This window comes from Poeciliopsis prolifica, unplaced genomic scaffold (assembly GCF_027474105.1).
Source record: "Poeciliopsis prolifica strain line A6 unplaced genomic scaffold, Auburn_PproV2 SCAFFOLD019, whole genome shotgun sequence".
NCBI classification, from domain to species: domain Eukaryota; kingdom Metazoa; phylum Chordata; class Actinopteri; order Cyprinodontiformes; family Poeciliidae; genus Poeciliopsis; species Poeciliopsis prolifica.
Window position 1 is genome coordinate 9,923,775 of NW_026562394.1, and position 23,176 is coordinate 9,946,950.

Here is a 23,176-nt window from a genome sequence, read left to right on the forward strand (position 1 = left end):
GAAGGTTATCAGATTGTGTTGGCCGATCCCAGTGCTGCTGGATGGACGAATGTTTCTCTCTGGTCTGAAGCTCTGGGTGGTATCCAGTCTGTGGCTGGTAACACGTATTCCCCAGATCAGCTTTAATGAACACTGCGCTCTCCAGTCGTCTCCTCTGCTTCTTTAGCGTGTTTAAAAAGAAATCAAAACAGCGAGTGGGCTCTTTCTGGTAAGTGGGAGTTTAATAAAGGCAAAACAGAAGAGATAGAAAAAGAACAAATTGGTGAAAATGTCCCGAGGTGTCAGTACTGACTGGTTAAAGGATCCGGCGTAATTATACTTTCCGTGTTTACAACACAGACGACGTTTCCAAACTCGAAGTTTGAGAAAGCAGAAAGTTCAAATTCAGGTGGCTACAGACATAAAGCTGTTACAGAAGACGGATTTTTATTTATTTTCTTTATGAATTTAGTGCAACATTTAGCAAATCCCACTAACGTTCAAACTTAGAGGTTGGGTTCAATTGGATTTGATGTTCCAGGTTTCAATATCCGAAGCACATGGAGCAAACAGGTAGCCACCGGTTCACTGCTGTTAGCCACATAACAGTCAATCTTTTCATAAATACCTTGAAAATGATGTCAGACTTTCTCCTCAGTACCACAAAACCGGAACACAAGTGATACTTTTACTGCAACTTTAGAACCATGGTTCTCTACACTCTTATCTCACAAGCTGCATTGATTCTTGTTACAGTAAGCCGTGCAGGAGGAGGTACAAGCACAACAATAACTCAGAGTAATTGTAAAAGACAGCTTTACAAATTGGCTTTGAAGGTTGAAAAGGTTTTGAAAACAGGACATGAGTTACAGAATGATGAAGTGGATCAGTGAGATGAAAACAACAGAGCCTGGGTCAGTTTTTCAATGGAGATGATAAAGTATGATGGTGAAGCATAGATTTGATCAAATGTGTTCTTAATACAGACAAACTGTCATCTCTAAAAATTGTTTTACTGCATAGTGCTCTTTTAAGGATACTTTTCCAGGACACAGTGTGACTGTTTCCCTTTTTATCATCCCAAAGCAGCAACGGGAAGTCTGGACGAGATTGAAATGATTAGGGTTTTTTATCATGCCGTAGTAAAAACAAAGAATGTGACTGATCAGCTGTTGACGTTATCCCCGGCTCCAAGCTTCAACATCCGAAGAACATGAAACACACGCTGTGCGGCGATTCTGTCCGCCTCCACAATTGTCGGAATCTGGAATCAAATCCCAGCTATTTTTATTTTTTTTTACCAGAAATATGGGCAAAGGTTCCTGGATGAGTATTCTATTTTTTATCTTGAAAACAATTTTATCGGACACTGCTTAGAACCAAGAGTCGTCTTCAGATTTCTGTTGCTAAGATTCAGCCGGTTTAACCCAGTAAGACTCTTCGCAAACACATCAGGGTTCTGCTGATCCTCACATGCATAAAGTTTCTTTAACCCTTCTCAGTAATGTTGCTTGGCTGGCTGCTTTTTTCTCCTCCCGGTTTGTTGACTCCTTGACTGAAGGCACAGGCTGCTCTGTGGCCCCCCGACCAGATTTACTGCGATTATGCGGGCCGCTGTTTACTTTTCCCAGCATACTTAGATTCCTCTTTCTTTCATTCATTCATATTAATTCTGCCTTTGCTATTTCCTTTCCTGCAGGGCTTGAGTTTCTGGCCATCCTTTGCGAGCTCGACCACACACGTTAGCATTGCCTTAAATCTCTAAATTCAAACTGCTCAAACACAGTTTCATCTGTTCCAGTGTCTTATGTCGTACTCAAAGAAACGTACCTGGCAGTGGGAATAAAATAATAAAGTGCTACAAAATTATCTTGAAAACAAAGTACAGTTGTATTTTCACGCTGAGAGCCATTCCCAGATTTTCTGTGGGAGTTTGTGAAGTGAAGGAAATGTGTGTTTTTTTTTCTGTGAATAATGAATCACATGCACAGTTGTCAAAATATTAGCAATATAACAAAAAATAAATAAATAAAACTAAGTAAAAGTAGGATGATAAAATTAGGTTGAAACGGTGGACCTTTTTTTTTTAGTTAAAGATGTCCAATGAAATCATTGGTTTTCTCAGCCAATAATTTGCAGTTTTAAAAAATTATTTTTACAATCTGAACTTTAAATTTTTGCATGTGAGCAAGATAAACCAGCTTAGCCAGACCTAAACCAGTGGGATTTTTTTTGTACATTGTTGCTGTTAAAACTAATGAGCCAAAAAATAAATAAATAACAAACTAAACTTTCCAGCTCATTCCAGAGCATCCCAATGTCTTCCCAGGCTTTATAGATGTCCAGTTTACCGTAGGGTCTTCTACCCGATCAGATCTCATTCTATTTGTCAGTATCCATATAACACGACCACAGATGAGAGTCAAAGCGTAGATCAACCAAAACATCTGGGCCTTTTTGGCTTATCTCTCTCCAAAAGACTGCAGAATTGCACTGATTACAGCAGACGCAATCCTCACCTATTTACTAATCTAATCCCCAATCGGGGTCTAATCCCCATCACTGGTGAAAACCTGATCTGCAAGGAGCCCTCCACCCTTTTCTGATCTGATAGTCACATGACCACTGATGGGTCATTTCCGTCTAGGTTCGTCAGTGACATTGACCTGATGAGGAAAAACCTCAGCGTCAATATCTGCCACAGTGGACTACTGACTTCTCACACTTAGAGATTTTTTAACTGATTTATGACTAAACACCATCAGCTGCTGCTGGTGTCACTGTTTGTATCTTGGCTGTCCACTTGTTTGCCTTTATCTAGAAAGGTGCATGCCTTGCACGATCCGTTATCTCCCAGCAACTTGCCCAAACACACACACACACAAACACACACATACACACACACACACACACAGAGAGACTCTCAGGCACACATAAACGCCATTTAAACAGCAACCATTGCTGGGCTCCTTTTTCAAAGGCTGCAAAGTGAGGTTGGGGGGGGGGGTGATGGTCCACAAAAGTCAATTTACAGTACGGGTCAGTACATCTGAAAGGCTTTACTACTGCAGCCAAATTCTTTGTCGCCCTCATTCACAGCTGGTTATGTAGACTGCAGGCTGCACAAAGGCAATTGGCAATATATTGTCCGGGTCAACATTAGCCTCCGATATATTTTCACTCCGCTCCATTAAAGTCCTCTTTTCCTCCTCCATTACCAGGCATTTCCCACAGAGCAAGGGGTCACGCAAACTATGAGCAGATACTTAGATATTCAGACAACGAGAGAGAAAGAAAACCGGAACAATGGAAGTAATTCTATTTTTAGGGTCCATTTTGGACAACTGAGCGCTAGTTTTGAGGCTATTTGTTAAACGGTTTCAGCCAAATCTCTTCACATTCCAGCCAAAAACTGTTAAGTGTTATGACACAACTGAGTAACAACAGGTTCTAATTGTGGCGACACATTCTGGTCTCACATGAAGCTCGTTGCTATGTGAACTATCTGAAGGTGCGATAATTTAAGCAGGGTTAGGCTGAGGTCAGCTGAATACTTTCACGGCTTAATGATAACGATGGTTGCTCAGGAGGGTAACTAGGTGATGTCCAGCATTTCCACACTGAAGCAGGTCAGGTTGGAGCACTATCTAATCTAGAGGAGGTGTGAGGAAATTAGTCAAACCTCATGCTCGGCTTTAAGGTAAAAAAAAAAAAAACAGGGCAGAAGACTTTCCCAACATTAAACAATTTACATTCACATAAATGGGTGTTTCAATAAAAAAAATAAGTTATGTCTTAGGATGAGAGCGTCAGCTGGTGCATATGCATAGAACAAATTAATCCTGGGACGGATCGCCGGGCCAGCAGCCTAAGCAGAGAAGGCTTTCCAAGATTTCATTCCCCACCAACCCCTTGGGTCGGCTCCTCCACCAGGCGTTTCCAGGTCAGCCGAGAAACATAGACCCTCCAGGCCTCCAGCTTTTCTCTGGTCCCCCCACACCCCCAGTGGGACACACAAGACCTCATTACATATTTGCATCGCCGTCATCTGCTTCTTCTGCCGTCTGAAGAAATCTCGCTGCTGAACGTGCAAATGGCAAAGAAACAACTTTGCTTTACAGGAAAACAGTTTATGTGTCGTTTTTTGTTTTTTTTCTTTGTTTTACAAAAGATACCTTCTGCAGCTTTAACCAATCAAATGTGAGGGCCTTTTTTACGAGCAGTATTGGCAGTATGAAGAAATTTATTGAATATTGCTATAAACTATTAAGAATTATTAATAATTTGACTTTTTTAAAAATTTTAAATGCGGCATGTAAAGTCAGCCGTGTGCCCCGCTGGACTGGAAGGTGTTTGTTGTTTTGACCAACTCTCTGTTATTCCTAAATCAATATCATACAGTAGAAGCTTCTGCACTTCCCATATCTGTGCCTTCTGTAACTTTTTTCAGCAGCTAAAACTGTTTAATCCGTTACTAACACATCGTGACCGGTTTTTCCGAGCCGCCTTAAAACGCAACACGAGCGCTAAGACGCTCGCGCTGGGTTTACGTGCACCTGTCCCGCAGCGATGGAGACCTGCTGTTGCTAGGCAGAACCGCTCAGGTTCGTGTCAGAATCATGGCAGCAAATCCAACAAAACGCAAAGAACTTGGCGCAGTTTTCTCCCCCAAACTAAGCGAAAGAGTCGAGTAAAGCTGCTGGTAATGTGAGCTAAGCTAATACCGATATAGCACGGTAAGCTAGTTAACGGTTGTTGTTAATTGTGGTTGTAGTTGAGGCGGTTAACACCTACTGGTGTTGTTGTCTATGTTCAGCTGCGTAGGTTAAACCCGTGCGGGCTGTACAACGTCCTCAGACCCGATCTCTGACGGCGTGAGGCCTCCTAAGCATCCGCTGCTCGATTCCAACACCCAGTCGCATTGTTAGCGTGCGTCGTCATTGGTTTCCTGTTGGAACATTAAGTAAGTTTGTGTATTCAGGGTCTTGGCTTTGGATGTGGAGTCACATTTCTTCTCATTACCTGAAATAGATCCGCCTAATGGGATCCGCTTAACCTGCGTTTGAAGCCAAAAAACGCAACAACAAAAAAAAATACAGCTGTGAAGCAACTTCTGAGTCATTGAATATGCGGCCAAAGAAAAAAATTGTGCTGGTGAAGAGGTTCGCATAAGATTGATTCTTTTTAGTGAAGGAAGGGAAATACTCTGAATTTTTCCTGCTTTCATAAGTTTAGAAATCTACCACCACGAATCACGAGCAGCCCCCCTGAGAGGACTGTTTCTGGGCTTGTTCAGGCAGGCAGAAGTAAGCCCATATTTTAGCAAAAACAATCAACTTTCTTTCATGTTGCAGCTGGAAGTGGGGGTCTCGCACAGATAGGAGGCTGAGGAGTTAAAGCTGGAGCAGAGGTGAGATGGTTGCTTTAATAATGCTTTATAAGCAGGTAAAACGTTCGGTTGAAGTCAGTTCAGTTAAAAAGCCTTACAAATATTTTTCAGGCCTTATCTCTGCACATCCGGAAACTTCTGTGTATTTCATTGGGCTTTTATGTGATAGACCAACATAAAGTGGTGAATAATTGTGAATAAATTGTGGCGGTCCCTCTAAATAAAAGGTTAGCTGTGCTAACTCTGAAACAATCCTAAACATTAGCACTGCTAACGCTAAACTACTTAGCAGAAGCGCTAACTTCAATTCCATTGATCTTACTCGAGCACCAGTTTAATTTTAACATTGTAACTTATATGCTTTACAATGCACTTAAATGTTGTGTTTATCTTTATGTCTTGTCAACCGACTGTCAATGTTCTATTTTGTTCCAGTAGATATTTGACATAAAGTCATACGGGAAAAAGGGAAAGAAATGAAGGAGAGGAAACAAAACTGCTGCTTATAACATATTCTTTAAAAGAATAGAGCATGAATATGAACGTCTACGTGACCAAAACTTAAACTCTGATGTTAAACTTTATTTTAAACGGGAACTTCGCCAAACAGCCAAGGAAATTAGCGCTTTAGATTTAGTCCTGAAATTGTAGTTTAAAGGACGCTAAGTTTTAAAATTAGCAAAGGTGCTAAGAGAACAATTATGTTGGCTATTGGCGCTTTAGCAGAGTTGTGCCCACCATTGATTGTGGGGATGCTTTTGTGCCGCATGGAGAGGGAAGCTGGTCAGAGTTGAAGTGGAAGGAAGGACAGCAATCTTAAACATACATACAGAAACCCTCTGCAGAGTCTGCACTGATTTGAAAAGTAGAAAAGGCCTAAATGTCAATTTCTAGATGTGCAAAACACACAGAAAAATACTGCCGCTGCAATTGTTCACAAACAAGGTGTTGACTCAGAGAGTAATCCAAACCACATTTTTCAGATTTTTATTTGAACCCATTTATCATTCTCCATCCGCTTCGCAATTATGCACTGCTTTGTGTTGGTCTATCACATTACAGTCCAGTAAATATTGAAGTTCAAGTGGTATGAATACGTCTTCGAGGAATGCTGAGATGATCTGTTTTAATACAAAATATGCTGCTTAAATGACATGGAACGACATGACTCTTAATGGTGTTTAATTTAAAATGCAAAAAGTCTGTGAGGTTATGGGATATTTTATAAATACTTATTTCTTTATTTCAGTATACAAAATAACAGTATATACACCCACGCAAAAGTGGTTTACAAAATCCATGAGTTACGCTCATATGCTCTGAAAAATAGAATATATTTTGATCTGCCTGCATGTCAGACAAAATTGAGATAATGCACCGTTTCACAAAGTTCTTTGATTTCTTCTCTCGTTCCACAGGGAATCAGGCGTGTCATGGTCCAGGCACGTGACGAGTCCCAGGCATCAACCACAAAAATGTTCCGCGATTGAAAAGTACGTGAGGTTTTCCCTTTGTGTTCCTCTGTGGTGTATTGCTCCAGAGGAAAAAAAAAAAGTTTTGATAGTACCTAAAAGAAAAAATCTGAATCCATGAAAGCCCTTTGATATCCGGGGAAGGAGGCCAAACATATCCTCCAGTATAAAATCCAATATTATTTCTTTTTACTAGAGATATGTTTAAACTGGCTTTCCATATCTCTGCCACAGGGTGAGGGGTTATGATTACTAACATGATAGCGGATAACACCCGTTAGGACGGTCCTCTTTCCACACTTTTCCCATCAAGAAACCTCGAAGCCCAGTTGGAAGTTTTGGAGATGAAACGTGATATGGATACTGCACAAGAATATACCAACTCTTGTCGAGCTACGCATGCTAAAGCTGAAGACCGAAGTAAGCCTTCTGGGTACTGTAGTGCTTTGGTTAATCTGTAGCCTGGGGAGGGGGCTCGATACGGAGCCAAGGGGGCCGACGGTGGATCACTTGCAGACGTATCTCTCCACGTTGCGCTCACATTTTTTGCAGGTTACGTAGCAACACCAGTGGTACTTGCAGTGGCAGCGTTCGACTAGCAACTCTGTGTAGGGGTTGTAGCCGCGGCCGCAGCACATCAGGTCACAGCTGTCGCTGCCGACGGATGTTTTGTTGCACTGCCTGCAAAAAAAAACAAACAAAAAAACAAGGAAGACTTCTGCTCAGTGAAAATGTTTTAAAACGAAACATTTTCATATCTAAAATAGCAAATGTAAAAATAAATTACAACGAACAAAAGCAAAGAGTACTGTTCATATGTTTGGTTTTAGCAAACAATGACAGTGCAACTTCAAAAGTAATAACCTTTAAGCACGTATTATCAAATATACATTTCATTAAGTCCACGTCTGTTTTTAAAAGTTTTTTTTGTTGTGATCTATGCACTATTCTAATTTTAAACGTTTTTATTGACTGCAAGCGTAAAATCATCATAATTAACATAAATAAAGGTTCATACAGTCTCAGACATAAATGAACTTTTTAATAATATTTTAATGTATTGAGTGGATCTGATCGCATAAACAGGTTTGTTTTAAGAATGCTTAACATGTTGAACGATATTCCGCAAAGATAAATTTGCCAAAATTTTCCTAATTTCGGGAGATCGGCTGAGCTTTACGAGAGAAGCCGATCTTATCCACCAACCTTGTCGCCTTCTGCTCTGCTGTAAGAGAAGGCCAACCGACAGACCAGGTCACGTCTGCGCATGCGTGGCTAGCAACAATATATACTGCTCAAAAAAATAAAGGGAACACTCAAACAACACAAGTACATCAAACTTCTGTGAAATCAAACTGTCCACTTAGAAAGCAACACTGACTGACAATCAATGTCACCTGCTGTTGTGCAAATGGAATAGACAACAGGTGGAAATTATTTTCATATTTATTTCATTCATTCAGATCTAGGATGTGCTATTTGAGTGTTCCCTTTATTTTTTTGAGCAGTGTATTTAGTAACTTTTCAAACAAAAAAATCTGTGTTAGCCAAATTTGATATCGGCTTACAAATCGGGGTTCAGAAAACTGCAATCAGTGCAACCCTAGAAATCAGCCCAGTTCCTATTTGAAGCCAGGCAAGTATAGCTTATGAGAGGTTGTATATGTTGGAAACATGCATTCTGTCTCACTTTCTGAAGCACTCAGCCTAGCTAATCTTAGATTTTTGTTTTTTTCTCTGAGCTGGTCTCCACCCGAAGACTAAATCAGAGATTTATAAATCCATTTTTGAAATCTACCTAGCTATCTAGGTATATCCCACCAACAGACGGTGGGATATTACCTATACCTTCTCATGGTCCCGAGGGTCCAATCTGAACTGAGGAAGAGGTCTTTGCTACGTACTGCTCCTATGTCTGGAATCAATTACAGAATGTCTGAATTATAACAGAATCTGCTATTTGAATACTTCTTAAGGGGTTTTAAAGGATTTGGAAAGATCTTGTTGTAAAGGAAGATTGTACCTAAAAATGTTTCTGTCTAAATATCTTTTGTTAAAATGAGGCGAATGAATATTTTTTTTAAAATCCCTTTCAACTCAGTTAATTTACACTATAATTCTAAAAAAAAAAACCTTCTGCGCCCCGTCCTTCAATAATCTTCTGAGAGATTGTTAGTTGCCGGGCTTTAACCTTTCATGCTCTCTTTATTCCAAACATTTTTGTCTTCCATTTTGTTGTCTTTGAGCAATGGCTGCTTTGGCGCCTCTCATTCCAGAGGCCCGGGGGCATCCAGAATGAGCAAAGAATAGTCCTGTCATAAATCAAACGGGACACCCCAGGCGAACCTCCCTTTCTTTGGCTCGCCCCTCTGAACGTAACTGTTTGGTTTTATGGTGGCGGAGTGTTAATGACCAGCGGGGTGAATGAGCCTCTAAACTAATGACCGCTGCAGGAGGGAGGGAGAACGAGGAGGTGGGATTGAGGGCGTCATGCTTGCTGCATCAGAGGGAGCTAGCGGGCCTCCACACTGGTCACATTAGTACAGTCAGGAGTAAGAGGACAAAACGTCTGCAGGGTCGGATGCAAACATCAGGATTCTGCTCAAGGTCAAAATATAAGGCCTTCCCAGGACATGACAAGCCAATGCAGCAAGTGATCCCATTTCATCTATTGGGAATGCTGGCAGAATCCCACTTGGGTTTTTACTAAGCCAGCGGTAGTTGTTTAGCTGACAGAAAGGGACGAATGAAGTTAACTATTGTGTTTTAGAAAAGAAATACACATATTACCGCTGGCACGCATGAAATCAGAAATTTGATGGCTATATAGAGGCAGAAATTTCCTCTGGTGATTTTTTTTTTTATGTGGGAGAACACAAACTGTTTAATTCTGGACAATTTTAGCTTTGATATCAATAGATGGCACCCAATACTATTATTTTTTCATGTATGTCCTTTTTAATGGGACATACATGTGCAAAGTTGACTTTTTGGAGCTTTATGTCATCTTATAATGTCATTCCCTCATCAAAAACTTAACTGGAGTTTGGCTTTGTTACATTTATGCGTGTATTAGAAATCCTTGAATCTCCTATGACAACCAATCAGGAGTGCTTAAATGCCTGCTCCACCTATTTACCCACAAACTAGCAAACACCTGAGCTTATCATACCAACTACAACATTCCTAATAACGACTGTAAACGGCATCATAGAGAAGTATTGTTGTGCTGGACATGCTAAACTAGGATTGTAGGAAATGGTGGGAACGTCTTAAAGAGACAGAGGCCAATTTCAAAGTGTCAGATATGGCCGTAATATTTTAAACGTTTTTTTTTTTTTGTACACAGAAGTTTTATAACAACTGAAGGATTGTGCTATAAAATGGCATCATGTGCCTGGAAAATGCATAATACCCCCTCTGTGTTTCAGACATCTATCAAATCATAGGTCCAAATAAAACAACGCAGAACAAAAATGAGAAAAAAATCAAATTTTTAACTTCTAAGTGATCTAGTCACTAAAATATCACTAAAAACATGAAACAGGTGTACTTTCCTAAGACTGGATGGCTTCCAAAGAAACTCCCAAGTTTTTAGGTCCTAAAAGAACCCAAATCATCTAAAGCTCTGCAGACTTCTCTGAAATAACACAGAACAACTAACATTTAGCTGCGACCTATTACATACGGTATCCGCAAGTTTCAGCAAGTCAAATTTAAGATCTTTTTAATGCTACCTTGAATGATATTTAGGACAATCTTGCTGTTTTACAATCAAGCCAAAAGGTAAATTTCTGGGGGTCTATTTGTGTCTCTCTGTGCTTTCTCACCACAGAATTCACCTGGCCTCGAACGGGTTGGCAACAGAACCTGTACGAAAGACTAAATGCAGAAAATATAGCTCTGGAAAACAATAATGGTTGTAAGTGAAGCGCATTCTTCAAGTTCAGTTTCAAGATAAAAACTATTTTCAGTTCTCGCTTTCTTTAATTTCTTAGAAAACAAATTTCAGCTCAATAAAATGAGAGTGGTCACACGTGCCCAACACGTTGAGTATTAGCCAGCAACGATGTGACAGTCATAGTGTAAACACTTAGGAGTATAAAGCATGATGTTATAAACTGTGTTTCTGGTTTGTTATCACCATGCAATGCACTCTGAAAGTGTCCTCGACATTAAGCCGGTCCTCTGCTTATCTGTGATAAGTGGCACAAGACTGCAGGACTCATGATTTAACAGTCATGTGTCCTATGACATTTACAACAAAACAAATCTGTCAGCTGCTTGCCTAATATTGCAGTGATGGCATCCATACCAAAGTATGGCCCTCCCCCTCCTGAAGAATGAAAGATTCATTGTGCTCCATAATAAAAGGAAACAAAACATTGACACAGGAACAAATCTGGACTTTTTCCTTTGTTTGTAGTCCACTGCAACGGAGATGTTCGAATTTAGCGACTTAAATTAAATCTGGGATTCTACGGGTCGTCTCCTGTCGGATGTCTTCTCCAAAAACGAGAACAGCGTGGCTCCATCTTTATCTCTGACCACCGCTGGCTAGATCCCCGTTTCTGCCGCCTACTCAGAGCAATATCGGCTCGAGAGGCCCTGGGTGCTAAGAATAGCTCCATTAGTAATTGTTTTAGATAACAACACAAGCGCTCCATTCACAGTGGCCTTTTCAGCGGCACATGCTCAGACGGGGGGGTGGATAGGACGCAGACAGCACGCTCTCAGGGGCCGCCGCTTTTTATCGGCCGGCCTGGAAAATAAATGGCGGCAAAAGGCACTTCGCTGGAGCTCACTTCCTGGATGAGCAGACGTTCGGGACCGGTCATTTCCTCCTTTGTCTGGTACTGATATGAGTCACGCTTACAAATCTAATCCAGAACCCACCGGAGGTTATGATGGATTTATTTCTTTTACCTCAAACATTGAACGATATTGCTTTGAACTGTGACGCCTCCAGCTAAAAGCTGCGCTACACTGTAGCGTTTATCTACGGACCTCGTCAAGGTCATATGGGCGTGCTAAAATCAAACGCTTGATTTAGTTAACGTTTCCACCGGGGAGTCCAAGACGAAGGAGCCATAAAGTCAGACAGCAAAATCATGATTTTTATGTAATAAAGCTGTAAGTAATAATATTGTTATAGAAACTACATGTTAGACCTCCGTGTTCTTTTGTTTTTGTTGCGAAGGAAGAGATGAAACGGCTGTGGGCGTGATTAAATCCCGAGGTTTTAGCCATAAATGTGATTATTTTACAGCATTTACACTGTGAAACCGAATTATAATCAGTTCAGTCAGAGGAGGCTCTTTCTTTCTCTCCTTTCTTTCTTTCTTTCTTCTTTTCTCTTTCTATTTCTTTCTTTGCTTCTCCACAGATGGTTTTAATCAAGCGCTGATGGTTTAAAATCCATTAAATGATTCAAGTTAACATAAAATATGAACTTTTCTGACTACTTCAAAGTGATATGACAAAATCATTATTTTGGAAAAATGTAGCCATTTAGAAATGCTTAGCTCTCTCCCTCCACAAAACTACAAAGGTCCACAAATTAGAAAAAGGTTAGAAAATCTCTTCCCCTGGTGATGAGTTTTTATCCTGATCTGAAAAACACGCCTCTACAATTTCAGTCATTAATGGCTAAGGTTTTCATATCGAGATGATAGAGGTTAAAGTGAGTTCCTAATCGATTATTAATGGAGCAGCGAGTATAGGTGCCAACACCATCTTCCACCTGTTTCTGATTACTGCAGGTTAAAATCAGCCCTGATCTCTTGGTTAGAAGGATGAGAAAAGAATCAGATGTTTGGAAAAATCTCTTGATTGATACAAGCTAAGCATATAACTGCATATTGTTACAAAAATAGATTAAAAGATGCACATCAAAAACTAATTCAAATGTATGCACTAAAATGTAAATTTTCGTTAAAATTCAATAACCTACCGTTCATTTATTGTTTCCTTGATCGTTTGAAGCAAACAATGCATCTGCAGCTAAAAGATACTTGTAATGTCAACATGTGAAAAGTTCTGTCTTTTCTGCACAACTTAGCATCAATATAGTGTAGGCTAATCTGTTTTCTTTTTTTTTTTTCCGGATTAACTGATTAGTATTTGGAAAGCAAAAGTTGCTTAATATGAATATTTTTTTTTTTTTGCAAAACTTTGTGAAACTAAAGCTTTCTTTTACTTGTATCAGTAGTGCAGAATGTGTATATACAGTATATATATATATATATATATATATATATATAAACATTTTTTGCTTAATTACTGCTCTGGACATGTCGTTTTTAAGCAGGTGTCAATATTTTTTTAACAAATTACGGTAACAACAAATCAAATACTAGATTAGTTGATTACTTTAATCATCGTGATTAAGCCGATTAATTGATTCAGGCCTAATTTTCAGTTTAAAATAAAAACCTTTGGATCAACGTACAATACTTTTAACACTTTATTCTATACTTTTGGGTGAATCAGATGACGGGATAATTTGCCTCAGGTGATTCTGCTATGATACTGACCCATTTCTACTGCACAACAGAACGTGGAACTGCACAGGTCATTGTAGCAATCAAAGAGACATAAATCCAAATGCTGCTCTTACCTGTCCTGCGTCCCAACAGAACCCAGTTTTTCGTTCTTGGTGCAGAAGTCCGGGGAGCTGTGCAAATAGATCATTTCATTCTCCCGCAGCGGCCTGACATCGATGTCTTTGGGGACAAGATGCTTGCGCGTGCCCATGGTCCGGTAAACCACCTTGGTCGCAGACAGGTACTTGGACTTCAGGTCCATGGCGATCTCCCTGAGGTCCTGGAGGCCTTTCCAGCAGGTCCTTATGGAGCAGGATCCAGAAACACCATGGCATTTACACTTCATCACCAGCGCCTCTTTCAGTGCCTGAACATCAACGAATCTGGATTAACTCACCACATCTAGAAAGAATAACTTAGCAGAACTCCTCCTCTAACACCCGCGTACCTGTCTCCCGACTTCGCTGTTGTGAAGCTGCATCAGTTTGTTGGCACTGGAACCAGAGCGCTTTATCTTCATGGGGGCGTCTGAAAACTTGGAGCCCATGAAGATGCCGTAGTTGAGGTTGTCGGCACAGCCGCCCCAGCGGTAGCCGGGCTCCGGGATTTCTGCGGGTATAGGGCCACACGAACACATCCGTAGATCCCCGGAGGTGCAGGCTTGGGCGATGGTGTGGCTGATGGTCGCCGCCGACAGCGCGTACACAAAAGCGGCCTCCCTCGTTCCTGAAAGACGAATCAGAATATTAGGAGCAACATTTGTGTGGCCTCTCTAGTTTCAAATGGGCCTAATTTTCTATTTATTTTTTACTCTTATTTTAACACAATGGTTTAGGGCTGAAACAATTAATTGTGACAAATTGAAATAATCGTTAACTAATCTACTGATCAATTAATCGCCAACTGCATTGAGATGATACCAACAAATTCAGAGTGGTAATTAAGCAAAGACTATAGAAAAATACATACAAATACATTTTGCATTTACAATAGATCTGTACACATGTTCTATCCAAACTCCTCAAGTGGAATAGTTTTAATTTCACCTGGTCTAAATTCACTAAAGAATGCTGTAGCTTTTTAGGCAATAAAATGTTTATTTTCTTCTCTTGAATTATTTGGTTATTGTATCTTTTAATCTGATCTAATACTGAATATAAGAAAATGCCTAAGTGGTTAAATGAAAAATCAAACAAATATTTTTACCAATTATCGATTAATTGCCCAAGTCAGATCACAAACATCCAGCAGCTATTTACTCAAAAATACAAACTTGGGCATTAAAGTTTTTGTATTTGTTGCAACTTTATGTAGAAGAAAAACACAAATGAGAAGCAAATAATTATGCTAGATTAAAAAATGGCTGCAAGAGGATAGAGGTTCACCTTCCAGCAAGACAACGACTGCTAACATGCAATAAGAGCTACAAAATATATTTAAATCAAAGTATACTCGGGTGTTACAATGACCTCATTGACGTTTATTTAGTCTCTCCTGCCAGCTTGACTGAGCTTGAGGTTTAACTTAGGTACAAAACTCAGTTGCAAAGTTGTTAGAGACATACACTAAAAGACTTGCAGCTGTAAATGCAACAAAATGTGGTTCTACAATGACTTGACTGAGCTAGCGTGTAAAGTCAAATGCAGGTCACACTTTTAAGATTTCTTTCTTAAAAAATTGATGCGTCAAACTCCCAGAAGAGGGGCCAAGTCAGGCCTGCCATAACTTTTTATGTTGTATGCTAGACTTAAAAAAAAAAAAAACTGTTGTGTGCTTAAATATCATTTTGTGAATGAAATCAATGTTTTTTTATCTTCATAAAATTTCTATTTTCACAAATATTTAATTCTAAGAAGAACTCATCAAACGGAGAAACAGCTATTTATTAATAGTGTAATAGTTAGTGGGTTTTATGGACACATTCTGCCACAATGTTTAAGGTCATTCATAATCTTGATTTGGTCCAAAGTGAAAATGAGTCTGACACCTCTGTTTTAAGGCATACCTCGGCAAGGCTCTGTATGAAAACAATCAAAAGCATTAAATTGCAGCTTTCATCACGATTCACTCAGTTAAAGATGCTCAGATGAAAATAACAAGGAAAAAGGACAAAAAACACGTTTTTGATTCCCATATTTAAACATTGTCTGCTTCTAATTCTACCCCAATTCTTCCTTTTCTTAAGTGCTTTCTTTTGGTTTTGTTAGAACAAAAAAAGCAGAGACCTGCATATATAACCACCGGTTCTCACGCTCTAATGTAAAGTGAGCGCTGATGTGATTGGTAGTGATGTGCACACACATAATGTCAAAGCATGGGAGCAATCGGCGGTACGGGAAGGAATCACAGATCAAAGCCAGGCCCGGTCAGCGATGAGCCATTTCCTGTCCGGTACAGACTGCTCATTTACCCCAAGGCAGCCACGTCCCGTTCAATGAGCACTGTACGTCCCAAAACCCTTCCTTGCTATTCCCAACGCGCCATCCATGAAACTACCACTGACTGTTTCAAGGTTCTTTGGCAACGGGAAACCGCTGGATCAAACTGCAGTCCAAGCAGGCATGCGGCCTGAGAAAACTGTGGGTTTCAGACATACCAAACCAAATTACCACAGCAAGCAACAGCCTCGGTTCAATTCTTTGCTACGGGTTCTTCGTGTTAAAGCGATGAGAATTTTTTTACTGGCAGCAAAATCATACGGCGATCATGGAAAGCGTGCCCTTAATCCAAACTCATGTGGCTTTAAATATTTGCTTTGATTTGGAACCGGGGGTTCCAAATCAAAATATTGTATCACAATATTTTGTGGTACTATGGTGATAATGATAAAATTGATGGTAATATTTATTCATTCGTTTTAAGGGAACCTTAGATATGGCTGTGACTGCATGACACAGCAATCAGAGCTCCACAAACACAAATACATTCTTTAGGACACCAGTCAAAAAAAGACGCATGATTTGTCACGAGATGCACATAATAATTTAATTTAATCATATTTTCAAATGTATTGATGTTTATTAATCATCTCAATTAAGAAAAGTAAAACTAGCATAGTATGGGCAATAATTTGAGCTTATTGTCACAATGAGAAATTTATCACGATAAGTGATAAACAGTGTGATAAATGCCCATCTGTGTTTGAAACACAGCAGTCTCTCTCTCTCTCTCTACGCCACCGTACCTCTCTCCAGGTCCGGCCGATACTTGGTGGCGTTGACGGGGATTTCGATGGAGGAGCAGTTCCAGCGCATGTCGGCGAACGTCTTCTGACACGTTTTCTTGACTTCGCGGGCGGCTTGGATGATGGTCTGCATGAGCTCCAGGTTGCTGCGGCACAGCTGCGCCTGGGAGGACACCATGCCGGGGAGCAGCTTGCAGTGCTGCGTCTGGTTGACGGGTCTAGAGGCGGGTGTGTGTGACAGCGCTCTGGAAACAGCGAGAGAGAAAAGACAAACGCACTTTTGGTCAGCGTGCTGGCGTAATACGCTCCGTGTTGAGCCTGAAATGTTCGCACATTTTCTCGGACGATAAAAAACGATACTGTTGCCATTTTGAGACCATTTTTCCAACTGTTAAAATAATAATAATAATAATAATAATAATAACGGCATATGCAAGTATACCTCTCAAAGATTGAAAAAAAAAGATTGATTTCAAAAAAAAATTTCTAAAACTGGAAGGTATTTTAAATATCCAAAGCAAATAAATGAAACAACCGAAACAATAAATAACATTGATTATGGAGTGTCAACAATACAAAATTGCCATTCGAAACATTAGGCTTAGGGATAACTGGCAAGACCTTTTGTAAAACCAAAAAAAAAAGTGAAAACTTTGTACTGTTTCAAATGTTTTTTTTTTTCAAAATGGCGGCTTTTTAGTAACATTAAAGTGGAGCATCTCTTTAAAGATTAAGCAAAGGATACAAACAAGCACGCAAATGGAAATTATTGCTTTGGTTTTACTTTACAATGCAATTAACAGATTTATGGCTTATTGTTGACTGGTTTACTCCACATATTTCGATTATGGTGCTGACAGTGAAAATATATTGATTGCTTGATTTGCGAAAGTATCACTTTTGTGAGGACAAAATTGCGAGATTTATTCCTTGCCTGGTGCCAAGTGTTTGATTTCTGTCTTTCCCTGTGCTTCAACCCCTACTTTGGCACGCACAGACAGAAAAGCACGGGTCTTTCACACCCTGCAAAGTAAAGTCAGATGCATATTCATAAAATATAAGTGACTTCTTCTTGGTGCAGGCATTTTCTTTTGTTTAAGCACTGAGAATGTGCCAAAAAAGAGAAAGAAAAAATGAAAGAAAACATCCAGAGAAGCTCCCAACGCAGGAAGTGTGGTCCTCTGCGGCTTCAGCCTGACATGAATCAGCAGAGCACAGACAATGAGAAATTGGACGGATTCGGTTTGTAACGTTCTCAGATATTAAAGCAGGTTAGGGACTGAGTTCGCAGCGCCTGTTCCGCATTAGCGGCAGAGAGGGGCCGCCACTATGTGCCCGGCGATACGGTACGACTGAGCTGGGCTCGAAGTGAGCCAGCGCTCGGAGGTGTTTACAGCTGCATCTGTTTTGTGTTGCGCTGCTGAGCGCGATCAGGGCTCTGCAGCTTTCCCACTTAGATTCACCACATGGCATTCAGGCTTCTCACTGGCACACCTGCTGAGGTGTTGCGAGCGTGTCCTTCAGCCACGGAAAACGCACAATAGGCGTGGATTTACAGTAGACACAGTGGCACAGGAATCAGGCAGTGGGTGATTGAAACTGCAAGTAAGGCATGTTTTGATGCATGTCTAGGTTTTTGTTGTTGTTGGAACTAATTTTACACAACAACAAGGTTCTACTCTGCATCCCCAAAGTCAAAGCCAAACAGGCTGTGTTCAGTTTTTAAACTTCACTAAGCAAGCTAATAGAAAATAGTAAAACTGCCGAAACACCGAGTTTATTTAAATCAAAACTTTCCCCTTCATCTGACATAACTGGAACATTGATCAATATATATCTTTACTATTTTATTTTAGGGGTTGCATCAATTATTGTGAGAAATTTCTTGTTATGATAAGAATTTTGATTTATTGTTGTCACAAGAAATTCCAGTTCATGTAAATGTTATTTTTGTACTATTTTGTCCACTGTTTTTGCCACAAGAGCATCAACAAATATCGGTAAATTCGAAAATGTGATTACTTGACGTCTCCATGTGTAGTTTAGCGATATAAATCACACCTTTTTCAGTGTGTGGCGTCCAGAAGAAGCTTATTTCAAGTAGAAATATTTTTCAAGACAAATATTTGTGGTGCTGTGAATGCTGTACCACGCGGTTCCCTAAAAAAAAGTTACAAATTGTTTTAATTGTTATTTTTATTGTTTTTTTTAAATTATTCTAGGTCCACCTCTCTCACTGCTAATTTCATTCTGATGATTTTTTTTGCCGTTTGCTATGATGACATTTGTGAAAATATAAAGTTTTTTTCTGGTTTCATAATTGGTGAAACCAGAAAACAAAATGTATTATGTTCAAAGTGCTTTTGTGAAAGCACTTTGAACTGCCTTGTTGCTGAAGTGCTGTACAAATAAACTTGACTTGAAAAGTTAGATTTTCAAAACTTGTCTCAGTCTTTAAAGCGTTCAGAGTTGCTGTGCTTCCCTCCCCAACCTGTTGCTGCACACTTTTCCCCTCGCTTGTAAGACTGACAGATTCACGTCGCTTACTCTTGTCAGTTTCAAACAAAACCAGCTCTCATCGTTATCAAGGTCGTGCTGTCTTAAAACCACGGCTAACAGCAAAAAGTGTGACTAAAAGAGCGGTAAAAAAACAGCTAAAAGAGATTGTATTCTGTGCAATAAGCGGTTAAAAATAACTTTAATTTTTGATCAAGTCTACAAAATCAAAATAGCACCAAGTGTAATAATTAATATGTTGTCTTCTCTCAGAAGCAGTGTAAAATATTTTTGGCCCTTTATTTAAATAAAAGTGATTTAATCATGCTATTAATGTCTTTTTTTAATTATTGTTATTATTATTTTAAAATTCTATATTGTAGCACAACTTTAACACAAATGAGTTTATACGCATTAAAGTTATCCAGGAGTATGAATGAAAAGGAGCGAGTTTGAACTCAAACAAAATCAGAAATCATATCGGTGCATCTCTGTAAACTCTCTGCAGCAAAAGAAGAAAATAGCAAACGTTCACCTCAAACATAAACTAAATCCAAAATAGCAACCTGGGGATTTTATGGACTTTCTAAACCTCTTGTGAAAATGGCTGTTTGCTTTTGCATTACAGTGAATAGAAGCAATCAGCCTCAGCTACAGCGAACCATTTTTTTTTTTTTTTTTCATAATTTGAGGCCTTACTAGACTACACACAGAAAGCGGTGACACCACCGCGGCGCCAACTCATTTTACCCTTCTGCTCTTCGGCCGCCGCCAGAATTCGTCACATTCGCCGTCTCCGACGTGAAAGCGCGCGACATTGTGCTGATTTCACTTCAGGCCGCATTAAAAGTAATGAAACAATTACGATTTCCTTTATAACTTCAATAAGCAGCGGCTCAGTCGCTCTCCCCCGTCATCGGACCCAAACACACAGAATACGCAGTGGAACGCCACGGAGAGCTGGTGCCTGTTTCCAAGCTGCTGTGAGTTTTTCCACTTCCCGAAAACATCCAGCAAACGAAGTTCCAAATTTTCAGTGAAAATAGTTTACACATTAAGCTGGGGGAAGAAGAAAAAAAACAACAACAAAAAAAACACACTCTCTGCTTACAGAACAAGATGGTGGGATCGAAGGAGGATACTTACAGCCATTTGATGCCCGAGCAGACCTGAGACAGCAGCAGAGCAGTGAGCACACTGAGAGGCAGGATGTGAGAGCTGCTCCTCATGATGGCTTCCAGTTCACAGGGGACGCAAACACAGAGAGCTCACACTCAGAGGTCAACGCACATGGCCCGGCCCCCGGTCACAAAGTCCTGCAGCAAATCAGGAGAATGTCAACGCTGGTGCAACACACACAAGACAGTCTGCACGAGATGTAAAACGCAACTTCAATATCCACTTCAAAAATTCACATCAGGACTAATTTAACTAAGAGCGTGAAAGAACATTTTAAAGTTGTACTATTTTACATTTGGATTATTTTGCCTTTGTATTTCCTGGCTTCATTTTACTCGGTGGAATCCGCCTCTAAAATATCAAGGGAGTCGAGATGGGAAACGGAGAGAAGAACAAAAAAATACATAAATAAAGCAAATATGGAGAAACTTCTCAAGGCAGATAGCAGCGAGCAGCTGTTGTAGGCCAAGTATTCAATCATACAGCACGGAAAATCCTCTGCCGGAGCTCGTTCCAGCCAATAAACACAGGGAAAACAAATGCAACAGCAGTGAAGCTTAAAGACACAGGAATAAAATTTTTGTCCTGCAGCTGTGAACAGGCTCAAAAAATAATCAGCTGAGTTCACGGTTTAATTATCTAAAGCTGATCTTTAATGTTCTACTCATTCCAATTAAGGGAATCCGCATTGTGGGATTGTTCAATATATTCCGTTCATTTTTTGCCCCTTTAATCTAATTTATTGTCTCAAGGAAAAACATGAAAAACTCCAGATCAGGATCAGCAGCTCAGATCCAGGCGGTGATTTGTGTGGGGAAAGAGGGAAGGTGCAGCTCATCTGAGGCCTGATCTGATAAAAAACAGCCACTGATAAACCGAGAGCCTTTGAAGAGAGCGCGTGAAACGTGCACGCCGCTGATAAGACGCGCACGTAAAGCGCGAGCTCCGCAGCTCGGCGCTGATTGGTCGAAGGTGTTATAACTAAATTAGGGGATATTAATTGTTGCCTTGGTCTAGATTAGTGTGTGTGGCAGCGGCTATTGATGCTCTTTAGGTTGCCACTGTGAGGTAAATACAATACAATCGTTAGCTAATCGATGGTACAAGGAGAAGTCGTCGAGGAAAGTTTATTTCAAGTGTGTAAATGACGTTCTTACATTTAAATGTGACCAAGGCTGACCGAGTAAGATAGCTCCTGTTTAAAAGGTAGGTCTGCACACACACACACACACACACACACACACACACAGTCTCTCTCTCTCTCTTTCACACACACACACACAGTCTCTCTCTCTCTTTCACACACACACACACAGTCTCTCTCTCTCTTTCACACACACACACGGAGAGAGAGGAAACTTGTTCTGTTCAGTCTACATTCTCTGTTTAAGCTTCGTTAAAATATCTAGGATAAATAATTGGGGACTAGCAAAGTAGGCTGCATTACTTTTATCGGAAAATGCATATTTTTTAATAATTATTTTTTTTTGTCATTTTAACAGTTTAGAAATGAATGAACGAATCAGAATGTAGTTTAAATCATTTTTAGGACAAAACATTCCGTCGAAGCAGACCCAATGTTTCCACCGCCAGACTTCATTTGGCCTCCAGCTGAGTTTCTCTCCATAAAATGATCACCCAGACCCCACTGCAGCTCTCGGTCCCGCCGGTTCTGTTCGGCAGCGTGTTACCGAGACCCAGCAGCTCACCTTCGCCGCGCCGCTCCACAAATCCGCGCAGGCAGCCAGGAGGGAAAACGGCCCAATAATCTCAGCGGGTCGGGTTATCTATCCTGTCCCGGTTCCTATCAGCCGGAAGCTTTAGTAAAATCCAAGACGGGTCGCTGGGTCGGCTCCGGACAGGTACGCATGGTGTGTGTGAGCGGTGTCCGGCCAGCAGCCTGTGTGTGTGGGACGGACAGAGGCTGGAGTGGAAGTGAGCTGAGTGGGGGCAGACTGAGCTCTAAAATACCCCTGCCCCGCTTTGATCTCACTGCTGATGTCAGAACCGCATTAGCATAAGAACGCGGGCTGCACCGGTGTTTGGACCCGGAGCGAAACACCTTCATATTCCCGCAGGGAGCTGGAGAGGACAGACTTCCAGTCAGCCACTGATGATAAATAGTGCGCTCACTTTTTCTGCCCAGTGACATCTTTATGGTTTCTCTGGTGTTATCAACAAACGCCAGTAAAAGTCCATTACAGATCCCTGCGAGGATATTTAGTGGTGTCTTGTCGAGCTTTGCATTATGTCACCACTAAGATATTGTCTTGTAAATGTAAATGTTATTTATATATGGTGTATTAGATTAGAATCGTATTTTTTAACTCTTAAAATGCCACACCTGTTTTAACAGTTTAATCTTATTGTCCTCTTTGGGGAATGAAAGTAGATGAAGACTATTAAGTTTTAATAACGTATTTGTGAAAGCATTATAATGAATAAAGAGGGCAATCTTTATGTTGCATCACAGAGGCGTCCAAAGAGTCCGCCGAGCCGATCCAAAAGTCCTGGTATTGTTCTGAGCACCGAAGCTCAGTTAAATCCACTCAAACCTCAGATCAGTTGTTCTCAAACCGTTCATGACCTTTCATGACTTGCAAAATGTCAGAGGACACCGCTCATAACTCTGAGAATCAGTTAAACGTTTTATTTATTTCTGCAAAGTAAATAATCTAAGACGGGATACAAAGACAGCAAAGCCAATATATTGTTTTATCCTCCCCGAGGCGGTTTTCCGTCTCATCTAACATTTTCGGCTGGAATATGTATTACCAACTGTTATTTTTAGTATTTTCTCCAGAGGATTGTCATTCCACATTTGTTGATACCCAGTCTCAACTTTGTGAACCACCGCCTTAGACGACCGGGGAAACTAACGCCTGGTACGGGGACTAAAAGTATCTGACAATATGTTTTGTCTTTTCAACTG

General features: G+C 40.4%; 1 protein-coding gene and 1 long non-coding RNA gene across 4 annotated transcripts; one reads left to right on the forward strand and one right to left on the reverse strand.

Annotated features, from left to right (window-relative positions):
* The first annotated feature begins 4,511 nt into the window (after positions 1 to 4,511).
* LOC129368784 (uncharacterized) lies at positions 4,512 to 20,300 on the forward strand. 3 transcript variants are annotated; one of them, XR_008606892.1, is made up of 7 exons: positions 4,512 to 4,715; positions 4,796 to 4,942; positions 5,334 to 5,389; positions 6,787 to 6,861; positions 7,075 to 7,260; positions 10,676 to 10,762; positions 16,580 to 16,668. It is a non-coding gene; the product is annotated as an uncharacterized LOC129368784 (long non-coding RNA). The 3 variants fall into 3 exon arrangements; XR_008606891.1 differs by lacking the exons at positions 7,075 to 7,260; positions 10,676 to 10,762; positions 16,580 to 16,668 and adding an exon at positions 20,179 to 20,300; XR_008606890.1 differs by lacking the exons at positions 7,075 to 7,260; positions 10,676 to 10,762 and having other exon boundaries at positions 16,580 to 16,688.
* On the reverse strand, positions 6,340 to 22,193 carry wnt11 (wingless-type MMTV integration site family, member 11). Its single transcript, XM_055043896.1, has 6 exons — positions 21,954 to 22,193; positions 20,212 to 20,381; positions 16,570 to 16,814; positions 13,834 to 14,111; positions 13,460 to 13,752; positions 6,340 to 7,521 (listed from the first exon to the last, which is right to left on the reverse strand). Exons 2-6 carry the CDS (start codon positions 20,292 to 20,294, stop codon positions 7,347 to 7,349), a joined length of 1,074 nt encoding a protein of 357 aa, XP_054899871.1. The 5' UTR covers positions 20,295 to 20,381; positions 21,954 to 22,193; the 3' UTR covers positions 6,340 to 7,346.
* Between the last annotated feature and the right edge of the window lie 983 nt (positions 22,194 to 23,176).

What these genes read in the sequence shown, in the direction of transcription:
- wnt11 (XM_055043896.1), bottom strand. Translation starts at nt 20,294, where the DNA reads ATGAGGAGCAGCTCTCACATCCTGCCTCTCAGTGTGCTCACTGCTCTG. An exon ending in TGCTCGGGCATCAAATGGCT is followed by an intron (nt 16,815 to 20,211) that starts GTAAGTATCCTC and finishes CGCTGTTTCCAG; the next exon opens with AGCGCTGTCACACACACCCG. An exon ending in ACAGCGAAGTCGGGAGACAG is followed by an intron (nt 13,753 to 13,833) that starts GTACGCGGGTGT and finishes GTTGATGTTCAG; the next exon opens with GCACTGAAAGAGGCGCTGGT.